The 26885-nt window shown below is 36.2% G+C and overlaps 1 protein-coding gene and 1 non-coding gene across 4 annotated transcripts; both read left to right on the top strand.

Annotated features, from left to right (window-relative positions):
• Positions 1–5657: 5657 nt before the first annotated feature.
• Positions 5658–5729, top strand: TRNAP-AGG (transfer RNA proline (anticodon AGG)). The gene has a single exon. It is a non-coding gene; the product is annotated as a tRNA-Pro (tRNA).
• Positions 5730–7101: 1372 nt separating this feature from the next.
• On the top strand, positions 7102–25512 carry LOC126714440 (protein RIK). 3 transcript variants are annotated; one of them, XM_050414591.1, is made up of 12 exons: positions 7104–7296; positions 17717–17945; positions 19262–19360; positions 19482–19516; positions 19612–19687; positions 20299–20430; positions 20521–20598; positions 21063–21156; positions 21229–21346; positions 21699–22251; positions 24498–24714; positions 24886–25512. In XM_050414591.1, exons 1-12 carry the CDS (start codon positions 7235–7237, stop codon positions 25005–25007), a joined length of 1815 nt encoding a protein of 604 aa, XP_050270548.1. In that variant the 5' UTR covers positions 7104–7234; the 3' UTR covers positions 25008–25512. The 3 variants fall into 3 exon arrangements, with proteins under 3 accessions (XP_050270549.1, XP_050270548.1, XP_050270547.1); XM_050414590.1 differs by having other exon boundaries at positions 7105–7296; positions 24480–24714; XM_050414592.1 differs by lacking the exons at positions 24498–24714; positions 24886–25512 and adding an exon at positions 23967–24469 and having other exon boundaries at positions 7102–7296.
• Positions 25513–26885: the final 1373 nt, after the last annotated feature.

The raw sequence follows: 26885 nt of genomic DNA, 5'->3' as shown, positions 1-26885 counted from the left end.
CTAAAAAAAAAAAAAAAAAAAAAACTTACGAGAATGAACACGAGGGTTGCTTCCTAAACTTCTTAAAGCTTTAAATGATTTTTTGAAAAATCTGGAAGACTAAGAAATTTAGAAAGTCCTGAAGGTTCGCGAGTTTGTAAGTTTGGAGAGCTTGAAAATTTGTAAAGTGGGGAAATGATTCCCCCAGGCACCTTATATTGGAGGCGAAATTGGGTGGGAGTTATCCTGCCCAAATTTTGAGGAGAGGCGCTAGCCGTAGGATCTCTATCCCACCACAGGATGTGGGGAACAAAGCCCCACCTGATGCATTTATTGGGATGTTGCGGACTCCGAAGTACCAGAACGGTTGCGGAACACGCGAAGTGACGCCTTCATGTGTAGAAATCAGAGAAACGTGTGGAGTTAATATTCCAAAGTCAAAACCCCACTTTTCTCCTCGGATAAGAGAAAAAAAATCGGAGTTTTAAGGAGCTATTGTGGAGTACAAGAATTTAAATAAGGCACCTGTGCTACGTGTCATATCCATGGTCGAGGAGTCCATTAACGGGCCAAGGAGGCCACACACTCCACATCAGTGGCACATTGCTAGAGGAGGTCCTCTTGCTGAGAAAAAGTTTCGGAAAGGGGTTAGCCCTGACATGACTGAAGGGGTGGTGGCTGCCTCCACATTTAATGCATCCTACCAAACCTCCTAGCTGCATTTATGTGGAGAAGACCCTTAAATAGTGCTGCCTTGGTCGCCGCAACTCACAAAGGGCTTGAGAAGGTGTCTAATGGAACAAACACTCAAGTGGTGTACTGAATGATCAACAAATGGAATGCCAGGATCACCTGAAGGGAGCTAAATAATGTGAGACCCTCCAAAGGGAGGGGACACAAAATCTGTAGAAAAAACACTGTAGTGTGAGGAAAAGTAACTGTAATAAAAGCTAAGAGAAATATATTCAAGAACTACTCTCCTCGAACTTCGCCAACGAAGAATTTTTTGCATCACGTTTGTCTATTTATTACTTTTCCTTGCTCTCTTACCATCCTTAGCCCATTAAGGGCGTCGTCCACTTCGTTGAAGCCTAGCTTTTTGGCTTACTCTCTACTAATTTATTGTATTGGGCTCTTTGGGCCTTAGTCCATTCATCTTTTGGACCTAAGAGCTAAAGCCCGCCCTTACAGTTACAATTTTATTTAATTGTTTTATCTACATTGATTTAAAGTAAAGAATAAAGAATTATCATAAATATTTTTGATAACTGAATATATGTTCTTATATATGTGTTTGAATAAGATATATTTTTGTTTGAACTATGATTTGATATATATGATTTTTGGACAGTCTGAGTATGTTTGACTTTGATACCCAACCAATAGGGATTATTCATTGGTACCGAAACTAGTTATATCTGAGGCATCACGAGCCTATCGTGTTTCTAGACCCAACTAATGGGGATATACATTAGCATGAAACTAGTTTCACGCTGAATCTAATGCCCAGTCACAAGGATATAGCGTGACCATCGTCATAAAATATTGTTAAGAATATGAATTATGTTTGAGTATTTGAATTTTTTTGAGTCCTTGAAACTGCTTATGTGTTTTTGGAACTTATTGTAAATTATAACTTTTGATATATGGAAAACTGATTATTTTCTAATCCTTCTATGATATAATTGTAAGATTAAAATATTCAATTTATGTACAACTTATTATTTTACAGATCTATTTGCTTGATAGAACTTATTAAGACTTGAGTTACCTATTGAGTTGTCAACTCTTCCCCCTTTCCTCCCTCCAGTTTCAGATTGTGAATAATAGCAAGTTTTGAGAGTTTTGCTACTGTGTTGTGAGCAGGAAAGAAGCTTAGTGATTTTGGGATTAGATGGTCTTGTAATAGTCTTATATTTATTGGCCAATTGGCATTATGTACATGAGGTTTGGATTTTGTTCCTTTACAATTATTGGAGATCTATTCATAAAGAAATTGTTGAGGTATTCTGGATTTATTTGATGTAATTTTGAGGATAAATTTTAGTTGCTCAGAATGCCTTGTACACTTGTAGGGTGATTACTTTTTAAGTGTGCAGTCATTGTCATGTGCTTGACTTTATAGTTAAGTTCGGAGCGTGACATGAGGAGTTTAAATTAGAACTAGTAACCATAGTTATTAAATCCAAATTGGACATTAACTCAGTCTACAAGTTGGGTTATCGGTCGTGCAGTAAGGTCAAATAAAAAAATTTAAAATATATATACATATATAAAAAATAAGTTTGAAAAATCATAACATAAATCTATGAATTAAAAAAAATAGGCATATGCCTAAATTAAACTAGAAGTTGTAATTCAAAATCAAGATTTCATAATAAACAGAGTAATCTTTTTATAGGGTGAGAGTCTTGGAGATATGTATACAAACGAAGAAGTGCATTTTAAAAAAAAATTCTTTAGGATTTATTTTCTTTTAATTACCATATTATAACATATTAAATAGTAAAGAAGTTAATAAAGTGGATTTATAGGTGTAATCTATATTTTATATATACTATAAAACCGAAACCTTTGACTTTTTGTTGACTTCTTTAGAGTTCGCCACGTAGATTTTTGAATTCTCATAATTTTTCACATCATTATATATTATCATTATTATTTTTCAAATTTTGCTTTTTTATTTGGGTTTTTGCTCGATAAATTTATAAACCTTAAACGTAAGGAGACTCTGTAGCCAAATTTTCCTGTCTCTAAAGATAGACTTCACTCTTTTTCCCTAGTTCAACAAAATCTGAATTATGTTTCCACAAACCCTAAACCTAACGCACAAGGGTCCACTCCCTCCCGTAGCATCGTTTTAACAAGAGATATCCAATTTCACTCTTTCAACGTGAATTATTTGCAACCAACCATAGTTCCTTCCTATGGACACCTAGGCCCGTTTGGTACGTGTGTTTAAACAATAATTTTCAGTTTTTTTGGAAATAAGTGTGGGTGAAAAAATGTGTGAAAAAATGTATAATGTTGTTTAAAAACTGAAAACATGTGTTTAAATACATGTACCAAACGGGCCCAGGAGGAAGCAAGAGAAGTAATTTCCAAGTTCCAAGATGTGAGGTGACATGTTGTAGCAATTAATAGAAACAAAGGAGCAAAATAGATGGCAACATATGCATTACCTATTGAATTAGAGCACATGGGGCAAAGGGAACTCCCTCCCATCCTTAGCAATACTTTGTAAGACACTTTTATTATCAATAAACTTTTTTCTATGATTTCCCCTGCATGATTATATGTTGTTATAGTGAACTTTTTTATTTTTTTATATGACTTATTGAACAGTGATTAAATATTTAGAAAAATATATTATATCAGTTACTATTGCATTATAATTCTTAAGTAGTATAACTGCTAATTTTCATATAAATATTTTGTGTGATTTTGGTGAATATAAATTTGAATTTGTAGAGAAGTGAAATCAAATTAATTAAGACCATTTGGTGTCAAAGCATATGTGATAGTGATTGATGGTATATGAATGCATTTTTAGTTTCTTCTAGCATTATTCTTGAGAAATCAAAAAACACAAATTAAACCTTTATGCAAAGATTTGAAGTTACAAAATTATGTAAGGCTGATAGTGCAATATAGGGACGAAACCAGAACTTAGAGTTAGGGGGCGGCTTTGCTTTTGATTGTGTGCAATGACTTTGGCCTTTGATTCTGCTTATACTTACCCTTTGATTTTTTTTTTTTTTAATATTTTTGATGTGTGCATTGTTGGGTAAGAACAAAATTATTTCGTTTAAAATTTTTTAAAGGGTCTAGTTGTTTGTTTTGGTAAAATTGGTTGATTAGGCTTAATTTTTATTTATTTTAGTTTTACTATTAGTAATTTTTGTTGTTAGACTAATTTTTTTAGGCTTGTATATTTTGTTTTAGATTTTAGATTTATAAAAAAAATTTATGGTCTTTAAAATGAGTAAAATTCTAGAGTTACAAACTTTTTTACAAATTGCTGGTGTGATGAGTAATTATTGGTAAGTAAAAAAATAGTGTTAGTAGTAGGCTCAAATTCGAACCAATAAGAATTTGTTACCTTAACAATTTGTAAAATTTTTTTATATAAATTTGTGACTATAGTAATACTCTTAAAAGAATCAATGATGTTGTTGAGGGTAAACGTGTACTTTTATTAATATCCATATATATAAATAATATATTTTAAATAAATATCCATATATATAAATAATTAATATCCATATATATAAATAATATATTTAAAAAAAAAAATTAGGAGGGCCATTGCCCCCAAGTCCAACCATGGCTCTGTCCATGGTGCAATAGGATATCCAAATTTTTTATTTGATAGACTTGCGATAGGATATTCAAATTTTTTATTTGCTAGACTTGTATCAAATTGGCTTTTTTGGGACAATGATTTGAGAATCTTTTATACAGTATTATAAAAGCTTGACTTTTTGATGAAGAAGTATAATGCTTTGGTTTGTGGTAAATGAGTTTCCATAGTTTAAAGGGCAGTTTTTGGTTTACTATTTTTGTTAGAATATGCTCATGAACTCTTTTTTTTTGGTGTGTGTGGTGGTAAGTAATGGAATTTTATTGATGAAAATTTAAGGATAACAAAACAAACATTCTTAGTACATAGGAACCAATTGAAAGTACAAAATATGAACAATAACTATATTTCCAGAATTTCAAATATCAATAACTATATCATCAATCAAATATTTAAATTAGTTTTTGTAGTTTAAAATTACACATAAAAAATAAGTTTATGAATTTAATAGTAAATAAAATTTGATTAGCATGAAATTTGACGTGTATTAAGAACTTGCAATTCAACGAGGTAAAGATCGATTAGATTTTCAAAATATGTAGTCATGTTAAAATTTGTCCTATAATAAATTTTCAAACTATTACAATAGAAACGATTGTCAATAGCAAAAACAAATTCATAAAAATATTTTTTGAAACTCATATTTAATAGTTTTCCGTGCATTCAACAGGTTAGTGACTAGTTTTACAAATTTCACAATCCCAACTAGGTTATAGAAATCCATCCGGGCTACCTGGGTCATCACAAACCCGCCATGTTTGACAAGATTTGACTATGTTTTACACAGAAACAATCCATTAAAACACCTAGATTGGTTTGGGTACCGAGTCAGTCCAAATTTAATAACTATTAACTTAGCATCTATAATTTGTTATGAAGAATATTGTAGACGTAACATTTCTTAATATTTAATGGTTTACAGTTTACACACATAAAATAGTACTAAAGGAGTCAAGTTTTATATTTTAAATTTTGAAATTTCATTCTAGTCATGTGTTACAGAGAAAGCATATAGGTTTGGTGTGTTTTTATTTTTTCTTTTTCTTTTCATTTTTTATGTTTCACCAAAATGTAGAAAATACAGAGGGTGTTTGTTATTGTTGTCTAAACAATAGTTTTTAGTATTTAAATAACATTACATTTATTTCTACACACTTATTTACACTTACGTATTTTCACAAAATAACAACAACGTTACTAGAAATTGTGGGGTACCCAAAGTGTTAGCCAAATAAAACAAAACAAAAACTATGCAAAATAAAATCTGTGTTTCATCCCATGAAAAGAAAAACCTGTGTCTCACAAGAGACAAAAAGGGCATTTGGTCTAGTGGTATGATTCTCGCTTAGGGTGCGAGAGGTCCCGAGTTCAATTCTCGGAATGCCCCAATTTATTTTTCTTTTATGCTCTGTCTGTCTACACACTGTTACGACGCCAATCTTTAGTCAAAAGAATGAGTTATTACGACACTAATCCCAATGGTCCTCTCTCATTTCCAAGTTGGCCTGCCTCTATTGTGTTGGATTCTTTTTTTTTTTTTTTTTAATTTTTAATTTTAAATATTTTTGGGTGGTCTTTAACTCCATCTCTTGACCACAGAAAATGAATATTTTTAAGACAATCAACTTGAGATAAACAATAAGGGTAGTATTTGAAATAATGATAAAAATCTTATTTCAATGGCAATTTTGTGGGCTTTAACTCCATTTCTTGACCACAGAAAGTGAGTATTTTAAAGATACCAACTTGAGATAAAACAATAAGGGTAGTATTTGAAATAATGATACAAATCTTATTTCGATGGCAATTTTCACTTAATAATGCTTTTAAAAAATATATTTTGTTAATTAAAAATGTTTTAAAAGTACTTGAGATATATATATTTTTTCTAAATGAAACTCAATCGATAAGATTCAAAAGATGTTATTTTCCAAAATAATTTTCTTTAAATAAACCAAAATAACTTTCAAATATTTATATGTTGTTAAATATATGTATTTTTTTTAATTATAAATATTAACAAAAATGGCCTTTTAAGTAATTGAACATATGAGAGTCCTATAAAAAAAACATATGAGAGTCCAAAATAAATTTTCTGAGTAAACTAATATAATTTTCAAAAATTACAACTATGTCAAATATTAAAAAAAAAAAAATTATGTAACAAAAATTAATGGTGTGCACAACATCAAGATATTAACTATTTATATACAATTATTATTGATATAAAATTATATATATATTATTAGATGAATTTTGAAAATACAATCTTTGGATTATATATTCTTTTATATACTTCATACTTGCAAAATTTCCATAAAATCAGAGATCAATAATTATGTAATCAATCAAATATTTAAATTTTAAGTTTTTGTGATCTAATATTATAAATAATAAATAATTTTATTGATCTAATAATAAATAAAATTTGATTTGAACAAAATTTAATAAGCATATTAATAGATAAAAAAACAAACCATTAAATTCTCAAAATTCACGTCCATTAAAATAAGTTTTTTTTTTTTTAGAGAATTTTCTCTTATACAACCGTAAAAATTTTTACCAATTGAACTAATTGGAACCCACCACTAAAATAAGTTTGTATTTCTAAATGATTTTACAAAGCCTCGTGTATATTTAAAAAAAAAAAAAAATACACGCGCGAGCGTGGTATAAAATTCACGTGACTCCCTACACGTGGCGCTAATTCATTGGCTACCACAACTTCTTAGAAAAAAGAAAAAAAGAAAAAGAAAAAGAAAATCAGCAGTCACCACCACCGCCTATAGTTCAACCACCGCAGCGAAACCCCCCATTCGCATTCCCAATTCTCCCCATCGCCGATTTACACAAAAACAAAAGAAAAACAAAACCACCAAAAAAAAAAAAAAAATGACAGAGGAGAGTGGCGCTAAGGTTTCTTCATCCGAGGATGTCTCACAAACAAGGCAAAGGTTTTGGTTTCTGTACTCTTGAATTCAATAATTTATTCTTTAAATTTTCTTCGCATATTATTTATTCTCGTACTCATTGTTTTATAGATTTGGGTTCTCTTTGTTTTGGAGGGAGATAGGTTTTTTTTTTTTTAGGGATTTGGGATCTTTACGTTTATGTATGAAATTGTTGGTGTTTTTTTTTTTTTTTTGAATGAGGGATTGAGGGATATCTGGGTTTTCGTTGGTTTTTGGGATTTACAATGGAATGTGATTATGAAATACTTAAGAAAATTACATTTTTTTTATGGCATAATTTGAGGGCATATTATGATTTTCTTGCTTAAGAGACTATGGTTATTAGTTTGCAATTGAGGCAAATAATAGTTTTGTAATAAACTGTGTGTGTGTTTTTTTTTAATTCTGCTTAAGAGGAAAAGGAAGTTGTTGAATTGAATGGTTCAAATTCACATGATTATCGACAAATTGTTTTGGTTTGCTTCATACTTTTGAAATCAGTTTCGATGCTGGATTGAATCCTTAATGGGCTCAGAAACCGATTTTGGATGTAGGTTTTTTATTAAAGGAATTCAACAATAAATTAGTGTTTTTGATGAGACCTTGAAGGGTCCTTGAATAGGGTTTGATGTTTAAAGGTTTAGGTAGAGTAAGTAACGAGAAGATTAGATCTTGAATGAGTTTGATGGTTGTTTTTTTGTTAAAACAATGAATAGAACAAGAAACAAAGAAGGATAAGCTCTAGGCAATCCCACTGGGTTTCCCAAGCAATCACACTTTTTTTTGATAGATAATAAGAGTTTTATTGATGAAAAGAACAATGTGTTTACGATTGTAAACTCACTGCCCTTGAAACAAATACAATCAAATCATAAGGAAAGTCTAATAGAGATGAGGAAATTAGACAAGGAACTACAATGCGTAAGACCCCAAATATGAGACCACTCAAATATAGTCCTAGCAAGCAAGTTCTTCAACAAATCTATAGGTCTCTCAACGTCCTCAAAATTTTAGGCATTGAGTTCCTTCCATGCTAACCACATAAGGCATGCTGGTACCATATTCCAAACCTTTGAAGAGTAAGTTCCCAACCAATTCCTCCAAGCAAAAATAAGAGAAACAATAGTATCCGGCATCACCCACTAAACCCCAAACATAATAAGGACCTCACTCCACAAAGCAGATGCAAACTTACAATGAAGCAAAAGGTGATCCACAGTTTCCTCATCACACCTACATAGACAACACCAGTTAACAAGGAGCAAGTTCTTCTTAACAAGGTTATCTATTGTGAGAATCCCACCCCTAGCAGTAGTCCATAAAAAGAAAGATACCCTTTTAGGTACCTTTACACACCAAATGCTCTGCCAAGGGAAAGAAACAGAAGGGGCTTTCAATAAAGCAATATAAAATGATCGCACATCAAAAACACCACTGCGATTCAACTGCCAAATCAAGATATCCTCACCCTCCCCACTAGGAATCCTGGCAGAGACATGCTCATAGAAAGAATAAAATCTCCTCAACTCCCATTCATTAAAATTGCGACGGAAAGGGAAGTTCCAACTCCTACCTGTCCCATCTGGTGCAAAAATAACCATGTCAGAAATCAGAGCTTCCTGAACCACAGCACAAGCAAATAATTCTGGGTATAATTCTTTCAAAGGACTAGGACCACTCCAAGGGTCGTGCCAAAACCGAATACGATTGCCCTCTCCCACTGCATACACCACATGACCGAAAAAATTGTCTACACCTTTCCTAATATTCTTCCATAACCCACAACTATGAGTCCCTCTCACAACTCTAGTGCACCAACCTCCACTACCCTCTCCATATTTGGTGGCTATTACCTGACGCCATAAATGGGTAGCTTCCTTCCCAAACCGCCAAAGCCACTTCCCAATTAGAGCTTGGTTAAAAAGCCCAATCTTCCAAATCCCCAAACCCCCTATCTTCACCGGCCCAACAACCTTATCCCAAGCAACAAGCGGATATCTGAAAACTTCATTAGAACTCCCCCATAGGAAATTCCTCTGAATCCTCTTTTGTCTGTCTGCTATGTGTTGCGGAATTGTAAACAGCGATAGATAATAAGTTGGGAGACTCGACAAAGTACTCTTCAATAAAGTAAGCCTACCTCCTTTTGACAAATACAATCGATTCCGACCAGCAAGCTTTTTCTCCACCCTTTCTAAAATAGGATTCCAAATCGAAGTGTCTTTTAAATGAGCCCTAAGAGGCATTCCCAAATAAGACATAGGAAAACGACCAACCTTACAACATAGAATACGAGCCAAAACATCCAAATTCCCAACCTCACCAACTGGCACAATTTCTCTCTTGCCAACATTTACTTTTATGCCTGTAATAGCTTCAAAAAAGATCAACACCATCCGTATATATAATAATTGTTCCCTAGATGCATCACAGAAAAGAATAGTATCATCAGCAAATAGAAGATGAGAAATATGCAAACCTCCTCGCGCATTGGGGCTTGCTTGGAACCCCCTAAGAAAGTCACCCTCTTTTGTCCTCCTCAATAACCTACTCAACACCTCCATCATCAACAAAAACAAAAGAGGAGATAAATGATCTCCTTGATGAGGACCATGCGAGCTACCAAAAAAGCTAGCCGGAGACCCATTAATAAGCACTGAGAAACAAACTGTAGTGATATAGGCCTTCATCCACCTCCCCCACTTCTCCCCAAAACCCATCCTCTCCATAAGGTAAAACAAAGCATTCCAATTTACATGATCATAAGCCTTCTCTATATCCAACTTAATAATCACACCTGGAACACCACTCTTCAATCTACTATCCAAACATTCATTTGCTATAAGAACCGAGTCAAGAATCTGTCTTCCCCCTACAAAGGCATTCTGGGAGTTGGATATAAGTTTGTCCAATACACTTCGAAGCCTATAAGCCAACACTTTTGATAGAAGTTTGTACAAACTTCCCACAAGGCTAATGGGCTGAAAATCTTTAATATTGACAGCATTAATCTTCTTAGGTATCAAATACAAAAAAGTAGCATTCAGAGATTTCTCAAAGATGCATTGGCTATGAAAGTCTGCAAAAAAAAGCCATAACATCCTCTTCAATCACACACCAACACTTTTGGAAGAAAGCTATGGTAAAGCCATCAGGACCAGGAGCCTTATTGCCCTTGGCCTCCCAAAGAGCCGCAATGATCTCCTCCCTATCAAACTCCCTATTAAGAGAAAGCCTATTAGACTCATCCAAACTAGCAAAATCTAACCCATCAACAGTGGGCCTCTAATCCTCAGGTTCCTGATAAAGACTCTTATAAAACCCCACCAAGCAATCACACTTAGGAAGGAGAAGGCAATCACACCCACTAGAATTTTATTAAATTCAATTTTTTCTATCTCTTTTAATGAATGCATAAAAGACTTCTGTATACACTAATTGCCACTACTACTCCTAGAAGGATTAGGACTCCTAATTAACCTTTTCCTTAGGAAGATAGCCCTAATAATAAAGAAAAGTAATTGAGAACTGTTAGAATATTGGTTAAATTCATAATTTCTTAACAACTTGAGCTTTTGGGACAAGTGATAATTTATCATGGCATCAAAACATGTGGCCTTGAGTTTGAACCCTTTCTCCACTCTACCTCCCATTTAAAAAGTGAAAAATCTCATGTGTTGAGCACTATCTATTAGGGTGGAGTTTGGACCCACACATGAGGGAGAATCTTAGAATAATGGTTAAATGATTAAATTCATTTTTTTTTGATAAGTAATAAGACTTTTATTGAAAAAAAAAATTGAACATCGTGCTCACGATGATGAACACTTTGAACAAAGAAACAAATACAAGAAGATCAAGAGCTAAAGGAAATAGAAACTAAAAAATCAGCTACAGTAGTACAATTCGTACACCCCCAAATACGAGCCCAAAGAAACAGAGTACGAAAAAGTAAACATTTTAAATGTTCCAAAGTTCTCGCCTTGTCTTCAAAAATGCGGGCATTACGTTCATGCCAAACTAACCACATTAAACATGCCAGGACCATGTTCCAAATGATAGAAAGACGCTTTCCAAACCAGTTTCTCCATATAAATAAAAAAGATTGCACTGACCTTGGCATTACCCATTGAATCCCAAACACTGCAAAAACTTCACACCATAAGGCATGAGAGAACTTACAATGAAGAAAAAGGTGATCCACTGATTCCCCATCGCAACAACACAAACAACACCTATTAACCAAAAACTGACCTTTCCTAATAAGGTTATCAATGGTGAGTATCCCATCATTAGCTGCTGTCCATAAGAAGAAAGACACCCGTCTAGGCACCTTAGTACGCCATATACCCTCCCAAGGAAAGGTATCAGTGGTGGAACTAGCTAATAGCTTATAAAAAGAGCGCACATCAAAAACACCAGATGTAGACAATCTCCAAATCAACTGATCATCCCCCTCACCCCTCGGCATAGACGAATAAATAAACTCAAAGAATGAGTAGACAGTGGTTGCCTGCCAATCCTGAGGACCGTGACAGAACAATAAATTCCAGCTCCTACCTCCTTCTGAATTTGAAACAACCAAGTCAGAGACCCATGCTTCTTTAGAAACAGAGCAAACATACATGGAAGGAAAAAGTTCCTTCAAAGGAGTAGGCCCACACCATGTATCATGCCAAAAACGAACACGGTTACCCTCCCCCACATTATACAAAATTTGGCTAAAGAACTTCTCTGATCCTTCTTTAATACTCCTCCACATCCCACACCCGTGAGCACCTCTTACCTCTCTAGTGCACCAGCCACCTCTTGCCTCTCCATTTTTATCTGCTATAACCTGACGCCATAATCTATGATTCTCTTTCCCAAACCGCCACAACCACTTCCCAAGTAAAGCCTTGTTAAACAGCCTAACTCTTCGGATTCCCAAACCACCACACTCAACTGGCAAGCATACCTTATCCCAAGCAACTAAAGGATATTTAAAAACATCCTCTGAGGCCCCCCAAAGGAAATTCCTTTGAATTCTTTCAATTCTTGCAGCCACAGCCTGAGGGATAGTAAACAACGATAAAAAGTAGGTGGGAAGACTCGATAGGGTACTTTTTAACAAAATAAGCCTACCTCCTTTCGATAAATACAGTCTTTTCCATCCAGCCAGCCGTTTCTCCATCTTTTCAATAATAGGATTCCAAATTGATGAATCCTTATAATGTGCCCCAAGAGGCATGCCCAAATATCTCATAGGCAAAGTGCCCACCTTACAACAAAGGATACGAGCCAAACCATTCAAATCCCCGACATCGCCAACAGGAACAATCTCACTCTTGCCTACATTAACTTTCAGGCCTGTAATAGTTTCAAAGAAAATCAACACCATCCGCACATATAGTAACTGTTCCCTAGAAGCGTCACAAAACAATATAGTATCATCAACAAAAAGAAGGTGAGAAATATGGATACCCCCACGTCTATGTGACCCCGCTTTAAATCCACAAAGAAAGCCACCATTTTCCGTCCTCTTCAACAGTCTACTGAACACTTCCATAATCATTAGAAATAAAAGTGGAGACAAAGGATCCCCTTGGCGAAGACCACGAGAACTACCAAAAAAACCTTTAGGGGATCCATTAATCAAAACTGAGAATTTAACTGTAGAGATGCACGCCTTAATCCACCTACTCCATCTTGCCCCAAAGCCCATCCTATCCATAAGGTAAAATAGTGCATTCCAATTCACATGATCATAAGCCTTCTCAATGTCCAGCTTTATTATAACACCAGGAATACCACTTTTCAACCTGCTGTCTAAGCATTCATTAGCAATAAGAATCGAATCAGGAATTTGTCTCCCTCCCACAAAAGAATTTTGAGAGTCGGATATCAATTTATCCAACACTCCTTGAAGCCTATGAGCCAACACCTTAGCCAACAATTTATAAAGGCTACCCACAAGACTGATAGGATGAAAGTCTTTGATATTTACTGCATTAGTCTTCTTGGGAATCAAACATAGAAACGTGGCATTAAGAGATTTCTCAAAAACACACTGGCTGTGGAAATCTTTGAAGAAAGCCAATATATCTCCTTCTAAAACACTCCAGCATTTCTAAAAGAACTCCATGGTAAACCCATCTGGCCCAGGGGCCTTATCACCTTCCGCATCCTTAAGAGCCTCAATAATCTCCTCCTTCTCAAACTCTCTCTCTAACATATACCTCTCAGTTTCGTCTAGACAAGCGAACTCTAACCCATCAATAATAGGTCTCCAAGCTTCCGGTTCTTGATATAATCTCTTATAAAAATCCACCACCTAATCTGTAATATCTGACTCCTCCTCAAAGAGAACGCCATCCACCTCCACACCCCTAATCTGATTGGTTCGCCTATGGGAATTGGCAATCCTATGAAAGAACCGTGTGTTGTTATCACCCTCTTTGATAAACAGAGCCTTGGACTTCTGCCTCCAAGAAATCTCTTCCAAAGAAGCTAGAAAATTTATATCTGATTTAACCGCCAACCTTCTAGCCTTGTCCTCTTGAGTCAACACTTGCCTCCCTTCTCTCATGTCAATGTCTAAGAGCTCGGTCAAAAGACTCTTTTTTCTAAAAGCTACATCTCCAAAAACATGCTTATTCCAGTGCTTCAAATCCCTTTTAAGGGCTTTCAATTTACAAGCTAGAACATAACTTGGAGGTCCCACAAAATGATAACCATTCCACCAATGACGAACCTTATCCACAAAACCCTCCACCTTTAGCCACATATTTTCAAATCTAAAAGGACTCTTCCCCCTCAACATACCACCTGCCTCCACTAGCAAAGGACAATGATCCGACACCACCCTAGGGAGAGTTCTTTGAGTCACATCTAAGAAATGCTCTTCCCAATCTGCTGTCATCAAAACTCTATCAAGTCTAGACATAGAAGGACTATCAAAATCACGAAACCAAGTATATTCACCTCCTACCAAAGGCAAATCAATCAGTGAATTTTTAGCAATGAAATCTGAGAATTTAAACATAGCAGGACTAAAAGAATTACAGCCAAGTCTCTCAGCCGGATAACGGATAACATTGAAGTCTCCAAACAAGCACCAAGCCCCAGCCCACCGTGATCTCACTAAGTCTAATTCTGCCCACATTGCATCCCTAAGACTTCCGTTAGTCGGTCCATACACCCTTGAACAAATCCATTCAAAGCCATCTGACACACCCTTCAACACAATTGAAATTGAAAAATTTCCAACCACTGAATCTACCCTCTCAACAACCCTATTATCCCACATCAGAATGACACCCCCAGCTGTATGTATGGCATCTAAGGCCCCCCAGTCTACAAAAGGGCTACCCCAGAGACTTTTAACCAAGCTGGAACTGGTACTGTCTAGTTTAGATTCTTGCAAGCATACTATATCATACTTCCATTCCCTTAAAAGATTCTTCACAACATCTCTTTTATGGGGATTATTCAAACCCCTCACATTCCATGACAGCATTTTTAAATTCATTTACCAACCGATGAACCCAAACTAGAGGATTTCAAACTGCCTCTAGAACTTCTACCAGAATGCCCATCGTAATTAATAGATGAAAACAAATTTCTTAACTCCCTCATCCCCTTTTGGTTTGAGTTGCTTACCTGACGAGTAGTAACAACATTGGCTTGCTGCTCCCAAACCTTCTCAAGTTTTTGAAAAAAATCAATACACTGTCTCTCACAACAATCAATTGGGAAACCCACATAAGTACTAAAATCTTTAATCATCCTACTCACCCATTCTGAAGGTTCCAAAACCTCTTCCACTGAAAACCCATCCGCACCATCTTCCATAGAGACGAGATCAAAAGAACCATTTGGGTCCCACAGAGCCAAAGGTGTAATGACCTCAGGATTAACAGCCTCCTCATCCTTACCCGACATCAAAGAAGCATCCCAAATCAGTCTAGGAACCTCAGAGTCAATCAATCCACAACCCACCTTAGAGATAGGAAACTTCAAGTCCGAACCCACCCTCACTTGGCTCTGAACCTGAATTGGGCACCCAGAATTTTCAGTGGTTGTCGAATGAGCTCCAACAGCAGTATCGGCAACCAAAAACCCAACCCCTTGGTCCACAATTTGATCATCGGCAACTGGGAAGTGTGCCGGTTCTCTATCGGTGCTCAAGATAGTCTCCACAGCATCACTGTGATCATCTGAACCCAAAACACTATCATCAGGCTTCGTATCAGTCGCAGAGGGCCACTTAGCCTCTCGCCGGAGCTTTGGAACTCCCCTGCCTCTGCCTTGTGAGACAGTTTCTCATCGGACTTCGTATCGGCAATAGGGGAGCCACCCAGTCCCTCGCTGGAGCTTGGGATCTCCCCTTCCTCATCCTCGTATGTTCCCGATCCTTCCCCGGTCACCCACTCTTTCATTTGCAAATTATCGGATCCATCGCCTATACAGACATGTTTGGACACGTCAAATAAAAGTTGGCCTGACCCATTCTCACGATTGGGTTGGTGGGCTTGAGCAGGTCGACTTACAATGGGCTGTAAATTACCCCAGGAAACAGTCCACTTACCCTCACCCACCAAGTCAATAGATATTTTTAAACAAAAGTGGGCCTGGGTCCATTTTAAATGACATGCACGTACAGGCCTGCCAGCTGTTGACACACTAGCAGAATTTTTTGAAGCATCAAATTCCCCCAAAGACTCAAACTGATTATGCTGATCAGTTATATTTGGAAGTTGTTGCACAACACGTAAATTACTCCCTTTGTTTTCGTGGCCATTTAATTTTTTACAAACTAGGGGTTTTTGCATGTCAACTGCTTTTTCAAATTCTCCGCCTCCGGCCATCACCTCTTCCTCCGATCCAGCAATCGTCTTCCCCAAAAAATATTCACGTAATCTTCTTCTAAAGAAAGTCCAACCGCCTATCTTGGTCCCCTCTGGAACCTGTAGGCAACCCCTTCTTGCACCATTGTGGTATTCAGAGATTTCCACAAAAAAGCCGCCCTTGTTAAATCTACTGGTAAACTCCAAAAGTTTAGAGTTCTCACGTAAACGTTTGAAAAAAGGTGATTTTCGAAAATTCCATTGATCTAGGTCTGCCAAACAAGCAATAATCCAACCCAAACCCGAACGACCCACCCTAATGGAGCCATGGAACTTACCCCGTCGTTCATGAATAGCATAGGAATCTATCCTACCACCCTCAAAAGCTAAAGAAAAAACCTTTGAATCAATACGAAAGACAGCTGAAATCCTCTCTAACCCCCCTGACTGTGGTTTATGCTTGGGCTGTTGAGATTTGGGTGGCTGTGTGGGAGTAGCAGTGGGCTTTGATTGTAAAGTTGAAGGGTGTGAAACGGTATCAGTATGGGAAGCTATGGGTACAGGTATCAAGGGGAGTGGTGGTGGCCCCTGACCAAAAGTTGGCCAAAAAATTGTGGTGGTGTGAAAAAAGGTAAATGGGGATGATATGGGTTATAAGGATGGCAAGTTGGTAGTGATGGTGTATATGGATGCTGAAGCTGGACAGGTTGTGGTGGAGGGGGTTGTGGATATGGTGGTGGTGGTAGAAGGGTAGGGCGAGGTGGTAGAAGGGTAGGGCGAGGTGGTAGAGAGGTCATGGTAGAGAGGTTGCATTAAAGATTATTCTCCACATATAGGGAAGATTTAAATGATTAAATTCATAATTTTCAAATATGAGCTATAGCTCAACTGCTACTTCCTCCTCCCATAATAATGGGATAGAGGGTGAGGGCGTTGGTTCAAGACCCATTGGTTGCGTGTAGAACTTATTTTTTGAAAAAAAAAAAAAAAAGCCTTTCCTAATAACTTAAGTTTTTGAAACAAGTGGTATTTTATCAAGAACTTTTATACCAAATACCAAATGGACCTAAAACATAAAATGAGACTCATGGGTCTAGTAAAACCTGTCACAGCCCATTTTAGAAAATCTAGAAATTAACAAACTACTTTTATTTTGGTAAAACTTTATTAAAACAACAAATTTCTAAGCTAAAGAAACATAATACTAATACTCAATAATAAAATAGCCCATGACGACTGCCAAGAAGGCCCCACAATTGAAGCTAGACCAAAATTCTTGAATTTTTTTGGTATTTAATCCTGATTTTCCTCGAGGTCCTTACCATCTGCATAAGCTTTGAGATTGAAAATTCAGATATGGAAAGATGTACATAAATTCTATCGTTTTAAAGCGTATTAATCATGAAAGTCTAGATATGATTCACGTTTTTTTACCATACAGATAATGGCTTTGTCTCAAATCAATTTAAATGTATATTTGATTTTGGCTAGATTCCTATTCCGTTTAGTGGAATCGATATTTGTACTTTGCCAGTTCCTAGTTATGATAAGCACTGCAATATTTTGCAATATTTAACTTTTAGTGAGTGTTGCAGGAAGAAGAGAAAATGGGATCAACCTGCAGAGTCCTTTGTTTCAGCTGGTGTAGCGTTATCTGGGGTCCTACCACTTGGCAACATAGCCCTTGGTGGGATTGCACTTCCTGGTGCAACTCCAGTCTCCAGTGCCCTTTTAATGAATCCACTTGTGGCTAGTTGTGCAACCATACCCCAGGTGTTTCAGACATCATCTATACAGCAACACACTGCCACCATTGTCCCTAAAGTAAGTCAACTGAGATACCTTATCTGGGTTTGTATTGATTTCTGATGGCTTCGGCAGGTTTATGTTGGTTGAACTTTGCTGCAGTATTTGTCATTGTGGTATACTTTACAATTGGAGTCATATTCTAGCTTCAACCAAACTGTATTTGGGGAACAATTTTGTTCTCTTCTGGAGACAAACTCAAATTACACACACCCACATATATTTTATATATACTATTTTTTAATATCAAATATGTGGGATGCAGCTGTGGATGTATGCATTCTCGTTGAAAGTCTATGTATGTATATATATGCTTTAATAACAGGAAGTGATTTGCCATGCCAAATGCATGCTGACGTTATTTTGGTTTGGTAATAAATAAAAGTGATTATTTATATAAGAACATTTTGAAATCATCACTTTTGGTAATATTAGGATATTATTTTTATTTTTTAAATTCAAGTTGCTCTGATTTCCCATAAAATATAACTGAAGGGTTATGCACAATATTGTGTAAGACAGAATGATGTGTTGGTGCCTTTTGTCAAACTTAGAGACCATTTATTCATGTTTTCTACATCTATTTCAATTTTCCTTTTGTTTGTACGATGTTTAATATGATTTGTCACTTGGGATTTTTCTCTGTGTTAGTTTGAATATATTTTATTTTCTGTTTTCTATCACAACTTACTGCCCAACTTTCAGATGTATTCAAGTCCTTCAATAAAAACGTTGTCTTTTGTTGCAGAATATGTTGTTTGACAGTTTTAGTTCCATTAGTTTGTTTTATCAGCGGGGCTGAAGTATCTTTACTTTACTTGAAACTCTGCTTCCTTAGATCTTTGTTTGATTGGTTGAGGAATATTGAGGATGTTTGTTGTTCTCCTCCTTTAGAGTTGTTTGGATTTTGTAATTGTAGGTCTTAATTTGTTGCACTGCCTTGTACCTGGGCTTTGTCCTCTTTATTTTTAATAAAATATTATATATAAAAAAATTAGTTTCATATCAGCAAGGATAAATATAGTGTTGGATCTGTTAGAAGAATGCTATGCATGCACTGTGCACATAAAAGAATGGAATATTATGGTGTAGCTGGTTGAAAACGACGATTCCATGTAAGGGACATACAAATAATATATTTGCCACGTGAAATATTAATTCCTGTTACATATACTGCCACTTGTCTGTAATTATGATTGTAAATGTTGAACTATAGTTTACTGAAGATTTCTATTCATTATTGTTTCTTTTATTTTTCTTCCTTAGTCATCTGTTGTTTATTTTGAATGTTCATCTGTTACTCATTCTCCTTTGGTCTGTACGAATGAAAATAGCTAAAGATTCAAGATGAGTTAATAGCCCGAGAAATTGTAATAAATGATGCTGAGTCTTCTGTTCGTTACAAGCTCACAAAACGGCAGACGCAGGAGGAGGTGAATTTTCAAGTTTGCATGACTGGATGATTTGTTTATTATTATTTTTTAATTTAGTTGAACACTTTTTTTTAAATTTTTTTATTTTTCTATGGTGTTGACCAACTTAGCTTACTTGCAGATTCAAAAGTGCACAGGTGCTGTGGTTATAACTAGGTTTGTAGTTCTTCAAAGGCATTTCTGTGGGAGCCTCTTCAATGGGGTATTTTGGCCGTCATGAATGTAATGCATAATCTGATTTCCTGTTTCAGGGGTAAGTACCGTCCACCAAATGCACTGCCTGATGGGGAAAAGCCATTATATCTTCATATCTCTGCGGGAGCTCATGTAAGTGTGATTTGTGCTGTGCACAATTATGTAAGAATAGTTGGTTCGTTTTGATGTATGTATCTGTCTGAATACTTATAACATGCACAGATGGTTAAATGAACTGTTGATGGTTCTACAGAAAAACATGGCTAGTGTAGATTTCAAAAGAAGAAATTTGATCTACAATAAATGTTTTACATAATACAGGAACCATATAACTTAATAAATTGAAACTGAAATAAACCAGAATATTTTTCCCATTGGTTATATTCTCACGAGCCAGTTGGAAATATGTTCGTTTTGATGTATGCATCTGTTTATATACTCAGATAGTTATAACAGGCACAGATGGTTAAATGAACTGTTGATGGTTCTACAGAAAAACATGGCTAGTGTAGATTTCAAAAGAAGAAATTTGATCTACAATAAATGTTTTACATAATACAGGAACCATATAACTTAAATACTTAATAAATTGAAATTGAAATAAACCAGAATATTTGTCCCATTGGTTATATTCTCTTGAGCCAGTTTAACTTACTGCTCCTTTGTATAAACCTTGGTATATGAGCCATATGGATAAAGATAAATGCCTTTGGTTTCCTTGTATTACCTGATTGCCTCTGCAGTTAAAAGATACAGCTGAACGGATACTAGCAGTTGATCGTGCTGCTGCCATGGTTGAAGAAATGCTGAAGCAAGGTCAGAGTTTGCAGCCAGCTTCTTCCACTTTTCATCTGGCTATAAGCAATGGAGTGAAGGTAGGGATGTGCTGCATTGCAAGCATTTTTGTGTTAAGGTTTAATGAGGATTACAACACATGAATTTTCTAATTGATTGTGGTTACTCAGGCACTGAGCACAATTGTGTTTTTGGGCTTTGAACCAGACCCATCATTGAACATTGCTGCTCGTATATGTGGACCAAATGTAAGATATTGTTTTCCTTCTCATCTCCCCTCCCTTTTGCTTTGTTTTCTTTTGTTTTTTCCTCTGATAACTTAACCATGGCAATGTAGTTCTCTATGGTTAGTTTGTGTGTGTGTGTCTGCGTGCGCCTGAGTGCCTTTCTTTGTGCATAGAGCAAGCCAGTTCTATCTCTCCTAAAATTTTTATAGAGAACTGGTTTTGAGGTTTAATTTAAACTTAGCACATTGCTTTTGTGTAATATTATGTTCTGATCCAATTTATTCTTTCCTGATTAATTTTCCTAATTTTTTATTTTATTTTTACATTTCTGGTAAATGTTGTTTTCTTTTGTTTTGTTATTTTGAACTTTGTTTTACACATTGATGAGGATGAGGGATTCTAATGTTTTAGCTTTCTCTGACATCTCCATACAATTGGGAGAGATTGTTTTTTGTGCTGGTGGCTGTTCGGTTTTGTACATGCAGGACCAGTATATAAATCACATTATGAATGAAACAGGAGCAACTGTCTTACTAAGAGGACGTGGTTCGGGAAACATTGAAAGCTCACATGGAGAAGGTACAATCTTGTTGTATGAAATATGATCTTTATACAGGCCTTTTGATTTTCTAACTCTTATAATGCTTGCAGAAGGACAGCAACCACTGCATTTAGTTTTGTCAAGCAATAATCCAAAAAGTCTTGAAGATGCTAAGCGTTTGGCTGAAAATTTGTTAGATACAATCAGTGTAGAGTGTGGTGCTTCCAGGTAATTGAATTAAGCTAGATATAAATTATTCTATGCATTGTATGGGTTTAGTAGGTACGGGGTTATACAGTTCCTTCCTTTTTCTTTATCACCATCTTCTATGCTGTTGTATTTTATTTTGTTGTGTAGAACTTCTATGTTAAATACGTTACTAATACAAACCATTTGTTTCACCTGCTCTTTAAGTTTTTAACTTTAGTTTTTGTGTGGTAATCTAAAGAGTTCAGCATTGCATCAGTTGTGCTCTTTGCATGAATATCTAATTCTATCAAACAGTTCTTGATAACACCATTTGTTTGCACTGTAGTTTGTTATTTCTATTGGAAAATAACCTGTGGTTCCAACTCTTTAGGGTTTCATCATGTAAGGTTTATAGTGCTGTTCCACCCCCACAGCAGGTTTATAGTGCCGTTCCTCCTCCACAGCAGTTATTGGCTGGAGTTCAGAGTTCCGGGAATGAACTAAAAGTAAATACAAGTTCTGCTCCTGGTTTGACATCTGCAACTATGGGCTCTACACCATCACCCCTGGTTTCCTCAGTTGGAGTCCCTGGGATCCCTCCTGGTTTTCCTCAAGGACTAGTATCGCAATCTGGAGGATATTTGAACAATGTGCAGTCTCAAGGAAATGTAATTGGCTATCCCCAGCCTTTAGTATCTAGTGGAACAAGCTACAATGGATATGGTGGGATATATCCTCAAGCCACTCCGTTACAACAAGTAGCCTTGGCCCTTAGGCAGTTGCCTTCTCCTGTCACCTCTACAATTGCTCCTACAACTTCAGTACCAAGCAAAGAACCAAAGTTGAGTGGTATCTCAGATCCTGAGACAGAGAAACGGCCTCCACAGAAGCGGAAGTTTCAGGAACTACCAACTGGCTCAAAGTTCCCAGCAAAAACCTATCAGGTATTGGTGCAGAATCCCAGCTAGATTTTTCCAAATATGGCTGAGGAATAATCTTACAAATCTTATTTGGATTCTGATCACCTTAAATGGGAAAGTAAAAGAAGCTAAAATAAAGGACATTCCTTGGGTGAATCTAAGTTTATAGATTTCTTTGTTAATAAACTTTGGCTGTGAATTTAGTGAGTGTAACAAAATGAGCAAATAAGGTTATAAAATATATTGCGAAGTCCACAATCTTGGCTTTCCAGATTTTGGGAAGAAATCATTTTATGAAAGCTTTTGCAGCTTTCTTAAGGTAATAACAGGAGGTTTGCAATTGGTTGCCTGAAATACTGTCTGTTAAATTTTAAGATTGTTTTGTTTCTTGCTTTAAAGTGTAGTACCAGAATAGTGTAGACAGGTAAGTTAGATTTCTATTTTTTAGATTTGATAAATGACATTGGGAGGACATGTTGAGAGGTAATAAGCCCAGGATAAGATTTGGGAACATTATGCTTGGTTCGGAGTTTCTTTCTCATCATTTTAGCCCTTTGCTTGAATGGAATACCACACTATTGTACAATAGTGTGGTATTGTGCAACAGTCTACCTATAAAAAAAAAACTATTGTACAAACAGTGTGCTGGACAAATTCATCTTCCTGCCCCATTTTGGGATGGTGTTGCTTGCAGGCATACACTATCTCTGGGCACATGATGGCTGAACTACCTGGCCTTTACATCAGTTGCTTGTATGCCAAGGATTGAAATGAAATGAATATTGGCTCTTTTTTGTTTTGTTTTTTGCTTGGTTGAGCTATGGTGAGTTTCATGCCTATTCTAGCTTCCCTAACCCTGAGCAAGTTAGGCTTGGTTGTATTGCGAGTAGCTCTGGGTGGGCTCAAATGGGTGACACTATCATTAACCATGAATCTATACATTAAAGTTGTGTTGTGTATGCATATTTTATTTTACTTTGTGTGTGTGTTGTTTTTTTTTTTTTTTTGGGGGGGGGGGGGGGGGGGGGGGGTTGTGTGCACGGCATGCACCTATTCCTTTTGTCCTGCATCACTTCTGTACAATATATAATTCTAACTGGGCTTCAAACAACAAACATCAGGTTGAGTGTTATTTGGACTTGTCAGCTTGCTTATTGTATGTGATTGATTTCAAAAGAGCCGAGGGTGATGAGTTTATCAGTAGCTTGGTTCTTGCTACCTCTATTAGAGCTGAGGGTGTGCATTGTAAGCTTCCTATAGTCTTGGTAGGGATGTTGGAGCAAGTCTATTTTTACTTTTGTGTGAATTGAATGCACCCTTCCTGAGTTGTCTTTCCACTCATTTATGAAGTCTTCCCCTTGTAGCTTGATGTTCTGGAGGGAAAAGGTTTGGCTCCAACCAGCAATAGAAAGATGACTTGTGTCACTTGGTTGGTTGGGTTAAGTGAGTCATGTATTGCATATGACAAGGAAAAATGCCATCCTCCTATTGGTGGTTGGAGCCCAAGGCTCCAAACATGTGTGGAGCCAAACTTTATCCATTCTGGAGTTTTTTTACAAAAGGTTTCATTGATGCATTTGTTTATTAGAATGTGGTTGTGTTTTCTTTGGTATCAACGTGATTGTTTACTTCAATAAATCCTCCTGCTACAGTGTTCTTGTGTGTGTAATAATTTTTCATTATCATTGCTATAAAGGCTGTCTGCTGTCTTTTGCTGACTTCAGTGCTTAATATTTCAGGTATTTTCTCTGACCTTCTATGAAGCTAACAGGCAGATTCTGGACCTCTCTATTGGGTCGTTGGTTTGTATGTTCACAGGGTTTTCAATTGTGGAGGTGCCATGGCTAGGGTGCTTATGGCTTCATAGCTTTTGATCAGGCGCCAATTCTAGATTTATGCTGATCGGTTTTATGTGTCTTTTTGCTGAACTGTGTTAAAACACAAGTCACTCTTGTTATGTGTGTGTGTGCATGTGTGCTTGCCATTGGGCCAATGTTGGCTTCTTTAATGGGCGCCATCATCAATACTATGGACTGCCAAACTACTTCTTGAGAAGAAGTTCAGCAACCACCAAAGCTAGCTTTGATTTTGACCTCATTAACATTTAGTGGTTGCAGCACAGAATTTTTTATCCAAAATATTTTGTGTTGCAGTTCTGAAATTTTCTGTGATTTATTTGAGATTGTTGTATATAACCATTATTTTGTTATTGAGGAATTAGGTTTGGATTGTCTTTTTCTAACTCACTGCAGGATTTGGAATTTTTAAAGCCAGCTGAACCATCTGCAGATTCAAGTGTGAGAAATGTTTCAACTATGCCGGCTCCAAAGAAGTTAGTCCAGTCAGCATCCAATGGAATGCCAATACCCCAACCGAGAACCATGCCCCCACCACCTCCTCCACCAAAATTTACTTCATTGACACCTTCTGTTAAATGGCATGACAAGAACAATATTCTGAACAAAACAAAGCCCGATTCTGTTCCTGGTAGGAATAAAACTTAATCTGCTTTGTTTTTAGTTATGCATTGAATAATGATATAATGTTGATGGGATTATTGTTTCTTGTACTAGAGGCAGGGACATTCCTTGTTTTCTTCTGTTGGCAAACCCTGCTTGTTGATTTTATTTTACAATGTATCTAACTGTGTCATTTCAGATACTTTGGTCGGGTTGATGGAATATGGGGAGGAGGATGACGACCCTGAGGAAAACTATGAAGAACCACTTAGTGGCAACTCCAGTGCAGTAGCAGCTCGAAAGCCCTTCTGGGCCTTATAGGTTATAGGTCATGTAAATTGGTTGATTGTTGGCAATGAGAAGGAATGATATGCTAGGCCGGTATACCAGTCACCTGCCGTTTTGAATTTACATGCAGAGCATGGTTTAGATTTTCCGGAGTGGCCTGGTCTGAGGTGCAAGGACGTTCAGATGCAGTGCTGCTTGTTGATTAGCAATTTGGATCTGTAGATATGCTGCTCATGCGTTTCATTGGCGGCTGGGCAGGCAATGGGAAGACCTATGGTATATTATTCACAAATTGAGTATAGGTGTACATTAATAGTATTCCTTTGTTGATAGGAATAGTTTTTAATTAATTGGTCATCTCACATGAATGATAAATTCCCCCTCCTCCACCTCCATATTCCTCTCTGACTCTTTGAAGCAGATATTTGAGTAGCAACTGATATTGATGAATCATGAAGTAATCTGCTCCTTTGTATTTGCAAAATGAGTGGTGAAAAATTAGAGAGGGCTCTAGGTTGAGTTCTTGGGCTTGGCATAATTTGCAAAATATTCGATCTGTATTGAACGCAAATTCTTTTCCTTAAGGTTAATCCTTACAGGCCCAAAAAAAGAAGAAAAAGAATCCCACATTTGTTTTGTACTTTGGTGGAAAACATTTATTGGAAAATGTTTGTTTTTCATTTTGGTGGAAAAAAAATGAATTTTCCTGGTCAAATAAGGGGTACACTACACATGAACATGACGACATAAAGAATTCTCTTATTTCTAACAACAATGGACCACATAGTCCACGTTGCAAGTTGTAGCTCCAAATGCAATGAATCTATAATAAAATATATGATGATGACATTTGCACCAAAAGCGTTCTTTTACTAGGACCTGAAGAAAATTCAAGTTGCACATGGTCAAGTCTCTTTCAGACTAGACTAGCCAAGTTCGTTCAGTCTTGAGAGTGATGGCCCAACAAACTCTGCTTGACCATGCCTTCAGAGAGTCTTTTATTTATTTTTTATTTATTTTTTAATAAGATATGTTGTATTCAATATCCTTTTTCCAATTCCATAGTTCACATTAATTTCTAACTGCATTTTTCATCTATCTACCGCACTATATCTGCCATGAATCACACTCACCTTTTTGGCATGTATTTAATGGATTTAATTTAATAAAAAAAATTCAGAAAAAAGTACAGATTTAAATCCTATTGGACTTCTACCAAAAGTAATTGAAAATAAAATTCATAGGGGCGAACCCTAAGAGAAAAAGGGTCTTGTTCTTCTCCAAAGACCATCAACCTGAGGCAAGGGTCATGCTTATTGCTCTATGAGATCATCATTTGTACTTTTTTTTATATATTTTTTTTAGACATTATAATTTGCTGTTAATCCCGCGCAGCTTGAATTCTTCCCCCTAAACCCTTAAGCATTTTGTGCATGAGGAAGTGCAAATTCAGCTATAAGGCCCTTGACTTATCATTTGTACGTTGACACATTGGACATAAATTTCATAACATTTTATTCGTAAAATTAAAAAAAAAAAATCATAAAACACTTTAAATAGATTATGGAGTGGCAAATTATGATTAGTACAACATTACTTTAATTAGAATCACCATTTATATTATTTTATTATATACCAATTATAAGAGCAAATTGTTTTCTACCAAAGATCATAAGGATAGTTCTAATAAAGACGTGCATCCTTCTAGGGATTTTTTTTTCTAGGAAAGTCAAGCTCATCCCATAGAGGGAATTGGTGGGTCGAATCTGAGCTGATTTCTTTAAGTTAGAGATGAAGGTGCCACTAGACCAAGAGGTCTTTGGTGCGACTTCAAGGTTTTTTTTTTTTTTTTTAAATTTAATCATGAATAGGCATATCAAGCAAGTAAGAAATTTAACTAAGCTAATTGTG

This window comes from Quercus robur, chromosome 2 (genome assembly GCF_932294415.1).
Source record: "Quercus robur chromosome 2, dhQueRobu3.1, whole genome shotgun sequence".
NCBI lineage: Eukaryota > Viridiplantae > Streptophyta > Magnoliopsida > Fagales > Fagaceae > Quercus > Quercus robur.
This window is presented reverse-complemented; position numbering and strand designations above follow the sequence as displayed.

Bases quoted from the DNA above. Each gene is read 5' to 3' on its own strand.
- LOC126714440 (XM_050414590.1), top strand. From the start codon at position 7,235: ATGACAGAGGAGAGTGGCGCTAAGGTTTCTTCATCCGAGGATGTCTCA. The intron at 21,157-21,228 runs GTACAATCTTGT...TAATGCTTGCAG, and splicing joins TGAAAGCTCACATGGAGAAG to AAGGACAGCAACCACTGCAT. The intron at 21,347-21,698 runs GTAATTGAATTA...CCAACTCTTTAG, and splicing joins GTAGAGTGTGGTGCTTCCAG to GGTTTCATCATGTAAGGTTT.